Source organism: Vigna unguiculata, chromosome 2 (genome assembly GCF_037176805.1).
Source record: "Vigna unguiculata cultivar grain cowpea cultivar isolate G323 ecotype 2 chromosome 2, ASM3717680v1, whole genome shotgun sequence".
In the NCBI taxonomy this organism is placed as follows: Eukaryota; Viridiplantae; Streptophyta; class Magnoliopsida; order Fabales; family Fabaceae; genus Vigna; species Vigna unguiculata.
Window position 1 is genome coordinate 22,569,332 of NC_140793.1, and position 11,748 is coordinate 22,581,079.

An 11,748-nucleotide genomic window follows, 5' to 3' on the forward strand; every position below is an offset into this window, starting at 1 on the left:
AAAGAAAAAAAAAAAAATAAAAGCATGTACTTGGCTTGATGTCCTTGATGACGATTTGATTTGTTTTTGCAGAGTGAAAGAGAAAAGATGAAATGAGTTGCAGAAATTGAAGTACTTCTGACACCACCACATGGAGTTGTTGCCATAACAAAACGAAGGATCATTCAACTTCTTTAATACCTTACCATCTTTGGATATTTTTCTTACATTAAACTATACATGCCAAACAACAGTGAAATATAGTAAGTTACACTTTAATTGCCCTACATATTTTTCATTCTCAAAAACTCATTATTTTTAGTTTGTCTTTTGTTATCAAACATTTTTATAAAAAAATAATTATATATATAGATATATGATTTAATGAAAAATCTTAGTTTAAATTATTAGCAAACATCAATAATTAGTGAAATAGAACACAACACAGTCCCACATGTACCATACAAAAAATCAAACACAGATGTTCTTTAAACTTAGTACTTTTCCTTGCTACATGTGAAGGTTTGTTAACAAACACAAACTATTACATCATTTTTCACTTTCTCTGTGCATTTTCTTCGACCTCCAAACTCAAAAGTAGGTGTAATGATAACAGTGTGCATATGTTTCCAAAGTAAAACGTTTATGTACACAAACACAGCACAAGTTTTCTGGCATTGCATCATGTGTCATTAAATGCAGACAAGAGACACATTTGAACAGAAAACGGGGTAGATGGGAGTTAGTTCACTGCACACGATAATAGTAATAATTATCGCTATTGACACAGCACTGTTGTTTGATGTTAAGTTGGCAGAAAGTGGAGAAGTATCTTAAGTAGAAGAAGCTACCTCTTATAAGGGTACCTACCCTACCCTAAGACACTTTGTCCCTAAACACCACCCCACATGAGCCACCACCTTCTAACACGTACTCTCACCAGTTACACCACTCTTCTACACACAAAACTCTGCATGTCTGACACTGTGTGAGTGACTGTGGCATAGCATAAGATACGACACCGTTTCATCCCCTTCCTCACTACACTGCACCCACACAACATGTTTTTCTCTCTGTCCATTGGTTCTTCTGCGGCATTGCCTTTGCCACTCAGATGCAACGCCAAAGTTGGTTCTCTTGATGCCTTCCCTTCCTTTCTCCCCAGAGAAGTGCACACCATTCAAGACCCTTTTGCCAGAAATTTCGCCATGCGGATTCAGAGGCTACCTGTGCCTGTAAATGTTTCGTCTTTTTACTCTCTTCCGATTCTTTGCATTTTTTTTCTTTGGTCTTCTGCATAGTGTTTTTGTATCTTTGTTGTGTAAAGTTAAAAGGGTATCTGAATCTTTTGTTCCTTTCAAGTACAGTGTGTTTTTGTTTATACTTTTTTTTTTAGTTTAATAGGGTAAATCTATGTTTCTGGAAAACAAGCTTTTGTAAACAAAGTGTTGATTGACATTTTGAAGGTTTTTATTTCTTTTAGTTTCCTACAATTTTCTGAACAAGAAATCATTTTTTAGGCACCATCAGTGCTAATTGTGATGTGTGAACACCCCTTTGGAAAAGAAAAATCAAAATTTGTTGTGAGGGATTGGCTTAAACCCATTTTTGCTCTGGTTTTTGGCATTTTTTGTTTTGATTTTTATTAAAGGTAAACTCCTGGTCTTTTAATTTTTTGGATGTGAGATTTGCTTTAGATTCAAATGGTTTCTGCAATGAAAACTTGTTGAGTGGAATTATATTTGGGGAAGTATAAGAGATTGGATGGGTTTGCATTTCATTGGATTTGGTTCCTAATGCTGGTTCGACACTGCTGTGTTGTGGTCTTTTGGAGTTTCTTTTTTTTATTTTATTTATGATTAATTCATGATTTTGTGGGTCCTTCGACACACTCTGGAGTTTCTTCTTGGCCAGGACTGAAAAATGTATGTGCTTCTAGAATGTGTCTTTTATTAAATAATTTATTTCTGACACACTATTAATCCAAGTATTTTTCGCATTAGAAAGTTACCTTCATTTCCCTTGCTGAGATCTCTTAATTTCTCTGTTTAAAATTTGTAACTAGTCTTAACTTTCTAAGCCTATGAATGTAGTAGATTTTTCTCTTATTTTTGTTACATGGACACAGTATGAGACAATCAATTAAAAGCTTCAGAAAGTATGAACATAACTTTATACACAGATTCTGGTTTTTGTTTATGGACACTGAATTGATAAGTATTGATTCATTCGTGAACTCAGTTTCACTGTTTGTTCCACTGTGATGCTTCTTACCTGCCACATTTGCTTAGAGTCCCAACCAGTGTGTCTCACATTCATATAAATGTTTGATTTAATTAGGTTAGGTTCTCAGAAAATCCCATCATGAGTAGTTGTGTGAAGCCAATGGTGCAGAGCAAGGAAACTCCAGTTGTTCTTCTACATGGTTTTGACAGGTGCACATAATACACGATAGACAAATTTATTTATGCATTTTATGCACAAGTTACCCCTGAAACTCATGCTGTGTTGTTATTCAGCTCTTGTTTAGAATGGAGATATGTATTACCATTGCTTGAAGAATCTGGTATTGAGACCTGGGCCATTGACATTCTTGGTTGGGGTTTCTCTGATTTAGGTTTGGTTTTTATTACTTTTCCTATTGTATGTTACTTACCCTTTTGTTCATGAGATTTTTAAGATGCTTTCTCCTCTCTTTTTTCTTCTTCTGTCCATCAGAAAAACTTCCTCCCTGTGATGTGGTATCAAAGCGTGATCACTTCTACCAGGTACTAATTGTACTGTATCCCCAACTCATAATTAAATCTGAAAAGTGAAAACTCAATTGGAGTCTGCACAGCTATAAGATGGTAAATAAATCTGAAAAATCTGCATCACCTACTAAATTCTTTCCCTAAATTATCTAACTTTGTGAATTGAGTTGGGTTTGGAATAAACTTAAATATATCAACTATTGGAATCTGGGTAGTTAATGTATTAATAGTTGGAGTCTTATAGATAGTTAATGTGTTAGCTGTGTTGAGTATAACGATTAGGAATATCTGAGTCTATAGATTGTACTGTTTATTGCATGAATAACACAACAACATAGGTGAATCAGTTTATTCAGAGTAAATTTGTTGTCATCAAATTGGAGCAACAGATCATATATAGGCTATGACTAGTTCATCAACTATGGTCTAAAGAAATTGAATAATGGATACCTTCAATAACTATAGTTTCTTTCTGCATCTGTTGAGACTGAAATGGATTTATCTATGACAGTTTTGGAAATACTACATCAGAAGGCCAATGACATTAGTTGGACCAAGCCTTGGCTCTGCTGTTGCCATTGACTTTGCAGTCAATTATCCCGAAGCTGTACGTAGCATTCAATAATTTGACTTCTAATTGCCCACCACAATCCATTTTGCAAAAGAGTTCTTCATCAAATGACTCTGGTGTCCTGTGGTCATTTATTTGCAGTTCATCTTTTCAGGTGGAGAAGCTTGTTCTGATTGGTGCTAGTGTATATGCAGAGGGAACTGGAAAGCTGGCAACCTTACCAAGAGCAGTAGCCTATGCCGGGGTGAATATCTCTCCAAACTTTCTATAATTTTACCAACACCAGAGATTAACAAGAAAATCACACCAAACTTGATCTCCCTCTATCAGTGTTTGTCTGGCTGAATAAGTTCATTTGTTCATTCAATTACTTTTGGCTCTTTATGATAGAGTTTCATAATATGACATTTAACCTTTGGAAATGGAATCTTTGTTTCTTCATTTTGGCTTAAATCAGTTGGTGTAGTTATGAGAGGATTTGGAAGTTAAGAACTTTCATTATTCAAGTTACAACTCACTACTGTTGTTCTTCTGGATCAGGTTAATTTATTGAAGAGCTTTCCATTACGCCTTTATGCCACCTATTTGACCTTCACAAACATTTCCTTCAGCAATAGTCTTGATTGGACTAATGTGAGTTTCCTGATTCTAGAATTACTGTTTTATTTGTTGTAACCTGGTATACATGTTTTTTTAATCTATTCTTTGCTTTACAATGGACCATTCTGCTTTTTTTACTTTTGGATAATTCAGCACCACATGTCACTGTTATGAGCTGAGCTGAAGATTACATGTCTATTGTGTGATCTTATGTGCAAGAGCCTAAAAAACAATAATTGTAATAATACATTTACATAGGCATTGTTGGTAAGATTGAATCTTTGGAGGGTAGAAAAAAAGAGATAAAGAAAGCTAGGGATGATGTCTTCAAGGCTGGCTAAGCACTTTCCTTTAGGCTGTGTCATTCATGAATAGTTGATGTCTATTCATGCTCTTATTTCATGAATGGTCACATCATTTCTCTTAATCAGTAGAACATGGGTTGAAAATATGCCTTAATATCTTTAATTTGAAAATGAATTATTTAGTATTTTAGGAATATGTTTATTAAGGCAGGAGCAATGTTAAAAACATGCCTAAATATGTTGTTCTAAATTGAATAATATAGTCCTTTTTGTACGAAACATATTCTCTCTTTTCTAAACATAATTATTCTAACAAAAAAATCTCAACATGTTCCTAGATTCAAATGATGTTATGAAGCATTATATTTATAACCATTGGATTGAACCTAGAAAAGACAATTCTTCCTCTTGAATGAATCAAGAAAACCATTCACTTTGAATGAATGAAGACAACTCTTTAATTTAAATGAAAAATGATGAATTTCATGTTCTGAAAGTATCTCACATGAGAATTAATATCTCAATAGTTATCCTCTTGCCAAAGGATCTCATGTCTGTCCAAGGATATATCAGAAGACCCTTCACACAATGAGCTTCTCATATCTGTGATTTTGAATGTGCAAGAATCAATAATGCTAACAGTTATCATATGTTCTGCATAGGTTGGCCGATTGCATTGTTTATTGCCTTGGTGGAATGATGCTACAGTGGATTTTATGACAAGTGGTGGTTACAATGTGTCTCCTTTGATAGGAAAGGTATGTGAAGCTTTCCAAGTCGTTGATGAATGCTGTATTTATTACATCATTCTTATGTCATTTAATCCTTAGAAGTGGTTTAACTCACATGGATACTCGGAAATGTGAATCTTCATCAAAGCTACTGATATTTTCATGAGATACCATGACTGTTCATCATACCCTTTATTGGATCACTCAACTTTTAGCTCTCTCTTAAGTCATGTACTCATGGATTTGGATTCTTTGCCCAGGTTTTTGTTATTGTTTATATGCGGTGTCTTCAAAATACACTGATAAACACTGATTTTGATGTTTTAAATGGTGTCTTCAAAATACACTGATAAACACTGATTTTGATGTTTTAAATTATATTAGAAAGATTTTTAAAGTACTAACATCAGTGTATTTTTAATGGCCATCAGAGGATAGCACCAAGAAATCCAAAGAAGCTGGACTTTACTGTTTGTCAGTTGTTTACTTTTCTCATTGTTGTCTTTCCAGACGAGCAACAACTGTATTTGTGTTCATAAGCATCAGTCATATTTATTAACTGTCTCATGGCTTCAATTTGTACTGCAATTAGTTCATTAATCTCCTGGAATGAGTCAATTTTTTATGCAATTTTTATTAATGAAATAAAAATGCTTCCTAAGAATAGGGCTTATGGTCCACATGACCATAATTTCAAAATTTCACTTGCAACTCTTTATCTGTATATATACATATAATTATAAGGAAAATGCTTAAGATGATTAATTTACATAGCTTTTTCAGTAAATTTTAAAGCGAACAATTTTTAGATGGAGACTGTTATCAAATTTGTCTATTCCACTTTCAATATTATTTGAGTTTTGTTAGAATTAAAGGCTGCAGCTGCATAAACCGGAATGTTTGGAAGGTTGTCTGCATTATTTTGATCACTGTTTGAAGTTTTCTATTTTTTTTTTTATGTAGACTTATTATGCCAGACTAGACATGTAGGATTACAGGAATAGTGTGTATTATGGGCATGCATACACACACTCATCTATTTACAATGCTATATGTACATGATGACTAAGGTAACAAGATAAAATAATATCACTACATATCTACTAGATATATCTTATATACCTAGTTACATTTAACCTAATTGAATCATATCTTTAACAAGACTTGACCAGAGCCATTTTTGCCATGAGAAAAAAGAGTAAAAGTATTCTTTTATTCATTGGGATGAAAAATGGTTTTGGTAGACATAACAGTTGCATAGAAAGCTAAATATTGTTATGAGATAATGTAAGAAAACATGAAAAACTGTTGGGTAGGTTGAACCACCCATATATGCAGCAGAACTGTTAAAATCCATTTGTTATGAGATAAGTTTCATTTCCTTATATATTGTTTAACGTTCTAATTTTTACCCAATGTTAAACTCAGACTCGAATTTCTAACAGATGGATGAACTGAAGGGAGTTCCATTTTTTGTTAAGAAACTTGATTTCATTCTCATTAAGATGTTTTGAATTTAACAGGTAAAGCAGAAAACACTGATAATATGGGGTGAAAATGACCGCATCATCAGCAATAAGTTTGCGGTGGTAAGTTACTTTCTGTGGCACTATTTTTTTAACAAAGTGATAAGCAAGAAATGCTGGAAAGTAACGATCAGAAAGCATAATTCTCTCTCACTTTGTTTCACTTGATTGGAGTGCAAGGGAACACTATTCCATGCTAATATCATAACTGAAGTTTGGTTTTGAACTTTTTGACTTGCAGCAACTCCACTGTGAATTACCTGATGCAACAATTCGCCAAATACCCCATTGTGGCCATCTTCCTCATCTGGAAAGACCAGACTCTACCATCAAATTAATTGTTGAATTTTTGCAGAGAGAGGCTAAGCAATTGGAACCATATGCTGCACAAGTATGAAGGTTGAACTAAATAAGAATTTCTCCTTAATTTGGCAAACCTGAAGTTTATAGAACTATAGAACTGATTAAGAATTTCTCCTTCCCCATTTAGAGGAAGATAGAAACACTGTTGCTAAAGTAACATGACATTGTTAATATTATGTCACTTTCTCATATCCTCATTTTATATATACTGATTTGACTCTTCTGGTGTTGGATTGTTTTCAATGATTAATATTATTCATGGTTATCTTTAAGCTGCTTAGCACAATAGCATCATCGGTTAGAATTTGGATTCTCTATCGAGTTTTTTACTGTTTCCTCTGCTGAGCCTTCACAATACACTGATGGCTCCATATTTTGAAATATATTAAAACTTTTTTAATATATTTTGAAAGCTTAGTAGAGGGTAAAAGGAAAATCTCGGTAGAGAATCTGGAAAAATGATTTTCATGAATGATCATGATTTGGTTAGAGTAAAGTGTTATATTTTTTATAAGAAATAAACACAGCAGTACCATCTCCCTGGAAAGCAACCCATGATAGATAAGCATGTTATGGTGATAACATGATTGGTTATTTGTTGATAGTGATAGAACAGTATAATATTTATGTGAGTGTAGCATGTGTACCATTTATTCAATTATTATTCTCTGGGTAAGAGGGCATGACAATGATAGTGTTTTGTAGGCTAGTATCTAACCCCAGAAAACTGAACATGAATCTGAGTTATTAATAGTAATGTTACTAGATTCAATTTGATTATGTTTTACTTTACATAGGATGCAAAACATTTGTCAAATTAAATTGTGCTCAGTATTTCTTCTAATGCAGAAAATCTAGTATTATGTTATTGTTGTTGGCTGTGTAAGTTTATAGACTTTTTAGTTAATGTAGTATAGAGTTAATTAACTCTTGAACATGACTATTAAATTTATTATAAATTTGTGATTATAATCATATAATGTTTTAGAATAATCAATGTTTTTCTTTAAATTTATTACTTGTTAATGTTTTTAAGCTAAATAGTTCTTCAATAAATAGTAGGCACCAACATTGTTTTAAAATCCCAAAATTCCAACCAACCTATGGGGTAATAATTTAGTCTAAAATCAAACCAAATCACACCATGAAAATCCTCAACAATTGATTCGAGTATAGAATTTTGTTTACAAATCTAACTAATAACAACTACCAATAATATATTTTTCTTATTATTTATTATGCGTTAATTTATAATATTATTATATAAATGTTTTTTTCTATTATTTAGATGAAGAAAGTCCATAGTGATATTAAAATATTATTTATCTCTTTTAATAAATAATTATATACGAACTTCTTAATGATATCGTTCGTATGTTTCTTTTTTCTTTTTTTTTTTTTGAAAATAATTTTTCCAGTTGATTTTGTTTAGATTTAATAAAAGAAAAACAGCTAACTGGTTGGAGTTTTATTTCCTCCTATTCCTATTCAAATTAATACATAAGCAACACTCACGCTTAAGAAGAACAAAATTCTTTTTAAGAATGCCTAACCTTCTTTTCAATAAGTAAAAATGTTCTTTATTAAGAATAATTAAAAACAACAAAATCTGTTTCAAAATTTCAAAGAGAAAAAAATCTGGCATTTATGTAATTATGTACTTAAAACTCAAATTTGAGACTATCATTACAAATATTATTGTTATTAAAAGTAAATAATCAAGGAAAATGAAAATAAATTAGGAGATTTCAAGTAATTTGAGTAAAAATTCACGAAAGAGTTTATTAGTACATACATTATTAATTCATTGAAGTAAGTAGTTATACTTGACGACTTGGGGTGTGACTATCTCCTAAATTTTAAATTGTACGAATTTCGGGACAAATTCTTTTCAAGAAGATGAGTCTCTGGTTCTTATCAAAGATTAACATCTTTGTGGCGAATCTTCACTTATCTTATCAATCTACTGTGGCGTCCTCCATATCTGTCTTATTCCGCGTTCTTCTCTGATTTATTCATGTCGTGCCTCTTGAGGATTCAAATTCAGAAACGATCAAACTCTTTCCTGAATAGAATCGTATGATGGGGTGGTTATGGATCCAATAACATCAATTTTTATCCAAATAATTTGATCAATTTTTTATCCAAATTTATTTTTTTAGTATAATTAGTTTGATTTTTTTTAAAATACAGATCCAAATATTTGGATCAAGATCTAGATCCAAATATTTGAATCAAGTTCAAAACCCAGATTTATTTTTTATAAAAGAAATTTATATTGAATTTTCTAAAACCTGTGTCTTTAGCGCCAACACAATCGAATTTGGAAAAACTTTAGTCGAATTCAGCTGAATTTTGGTTGGGATCGACTTGGCCAAATTCGAACAAATTTCGATTAGGGTCGACTCAGCCGAATATGTCCAAATTTCGGTTATGACCAATTCGGTAAAATTTAGCCGTATACGACCGAATTTTGGTCGATGATGACGTGGCCGAATATGGCCAAATTTTGGGTAGGATTGACTCGAAAAAATTTCAATTGGGCTTTGGCTCAACTGAAAATGGCGAAATTTCATTTGGGGTTGACTCGGCTTAGTACAACTAAATTTGGGTTAGGATCGACTCGACAAAATTTTGGTCGGGGCCAACTCAATTGAATTTTGCCAAATTTCGGTCGAGGCATACTCGGTTGAATACGACCAAATTTCGGTCGCAACTGACTTGGCCAAAATGGCCAAATTTCGTCTAGGGCTAACTCATCCGAATACGCCCAAATTTGGGCCAGGGTTGACTTGGCCAAATTTCGGTCAAGGCCAAATCGGTTGAATTCGGTCGCAGCCGACCTCGTTGAAACGATAAAATTTTGTCTGGGACCACCGACTTGGTTGAATATGGCCAAATTTTGGTTAAGGTTACTCAACCAAATTCAACCGAATTTCCATTGGGCCCAACGCGACTGAATATGACCAAATTTTGATTATGACTAACTCAGATCTTAAATGGATTTTAAATCAATTGAATTTTTAATAAATAGATCTTAAATGGATTGGATCGGAAAAAAAAATTAAATTGGATCAAGAAGATTGGATTTGTTGTCTAACCCTCAGCGACTAAAAGAAAAAAGTTAAAGAGTATTATAATTAATTTATGAAGAGGAAGTATAATTAATAAGAGTTTGATATACTATTTTAAAGGGAAAAGGATAGATATTAACACTGACAATTCCATAGAGCCAAAGGATAATAAAGAATTCAATATAATGTTCCTTCTTGCTTGAATGTATTAAGTATTCAAGTTCTTCATATATATTATTTCTCTTTTCGAATTGCTTGTTTAATAATTTGCATTTATTTCTTTAGAGTTACATCCTTTCATCCTTGAATTTGTTCTTCGTATTTATTTTCTTATGTTGCTTTTTTTAATTCTAATGTTAGGATTTTAAATTACAAGGTCATTTATGCTTACTTTACATTTGCGGATGATCATTTTATTTTCATAAAGGTTTACTTATTATTCAATTTATATAAGTAGTTGTTTAATTGGAAGTTAAAATATAAAAGTTACAAGTTTTAGTTTCGAATGTTTACATTTTTGAAATCATAACCTTTTAGAAACAAGCATAAAAATGTTTTTCTTTGAACTTGACAGTCAAACCAAATTTTACTACTTTATCTAAGATTATTTAACTAGTCTTGCACTTTCATTTATTTAAATTAAAAATCCCCAATTTATAAGTTTAAATAAAAAAAAACTTCACAATTAGTATTTTTTTTTAAGTTTAAATAAATTAAAATATTTATTTTTCACAAAAAAAAAAGTGGTAAGACTTTTAAGTTGTTATTATAAACACTTAATTGATTAGTTTTGAGTGTTAGAAAGTGTATGAGATTAAGTGATAGAATAACAATGTTCACTAATAATGAAAATACAAACACAATCAAAATCCAGAACAAAATAATAGAGTAACTATGCAAGAAGTACAAAAATGTCACAAAGTTTAGAATTCTCAGTAAAAAAGAAATGAGTCAATTGGTTGATAAAGTGAGAAGGATTGAACAAACAAAATCTATAAATGAAAGATTGAGTAGCATATCTCGACACAAATAATAAAGACAAGCATGAAACAAATGAAGATAATTGTGTATTATACAAAGAAAATATATTAAACATTGTTGAATTAAAGAGTGATACACCCTATGTTTTTCAATAATTACAACAAAGTGGGATAAAAGATAAGATAGGAAATTGAACTTATAATTTCCATGTAACAAAAAAGTTGGTAATATTTTTATGTCGATAAACAAATCAAGTTAATCGTTACCATAATTACCTACTTTAGAGCAAAGGAACTGTAGAAAATATTTCAACTAATAATCGTATTCATTTCGATGTAATTAATTTCACTTAATTCGTGAAATTAGTTGATTAACAATTATGTTCAATCGGTTAAAGTGTTCATAATAAATTTTTCAAGAGACTAAGAACATTTCAGCCAGTTAAAATTCTACTATAACATATTTAAACAAGACTCTAACCTAACTTCATATTTACTTCATCAAAACTTGCTTCACTCCATCCTTGTTTTAGATTCATCAAATCATCAACCACGATCTTCTTCAAGTTTAACACATGAAAATCTAATGAAGTTGAGTGAAGATCTCTTCCAAACCCAGTATTTTAAACCTCTAATGATAGCCAATACTGCTAAAGGAGTTAAGCCACAATCAAATTTTATGGTAGATATTACTAAAGATAGAAACCCTAAACATGTAAGACCATATTTAGCATAAGAGATTTCAGACAAGAAATGGAAGAGTTTGTGCAAGAGAAAAAGAATTTTATTTCCAAAAAACTTGGTGGAAGACTAATATATTTCCTTAATATAAAAAAGGGAAATGATTAAAGCATGTCACTTTATCC

General features: G+C 31.6%; 1 protein-coding gene across 1 annotated transcript; it reads left to right on the top strand.

Annotated features, from left to right (window-relative positions):
- The first annotated feature begins 847 nt into the window (after positions 1–847).
- Positions 848–7,047, top strand: LOC114173239 (alpha/beta hydrolase domain-containing protein VTE7-like). Its single transcript, XM_028057504.2, has 10 exons — positions 848–1,214; positions 2,320–2,414; positions 2,499–2,596; positions 2,698–2,747; positions 3,244–3,339; positions 3,458–3,547; positions 3,844–3,936; positions 4,871–4,966; positions 6,463–6,528; positions 6,707–7,047. Exons 1-10 carry the CDS (start codon positions 1,041–1,043, stop codon positions 6,860–6,862), a joined length of 1,014 nt encoding a protein of 337 aa, XP_027913305.1. The 5' UTR covers positions 848–1,040; the 3' UTR covers positions 6,863–7,047.
- The last annotated feature ends 4,701 nt before the right edge of the window (positions 7,048–11,748 follow it).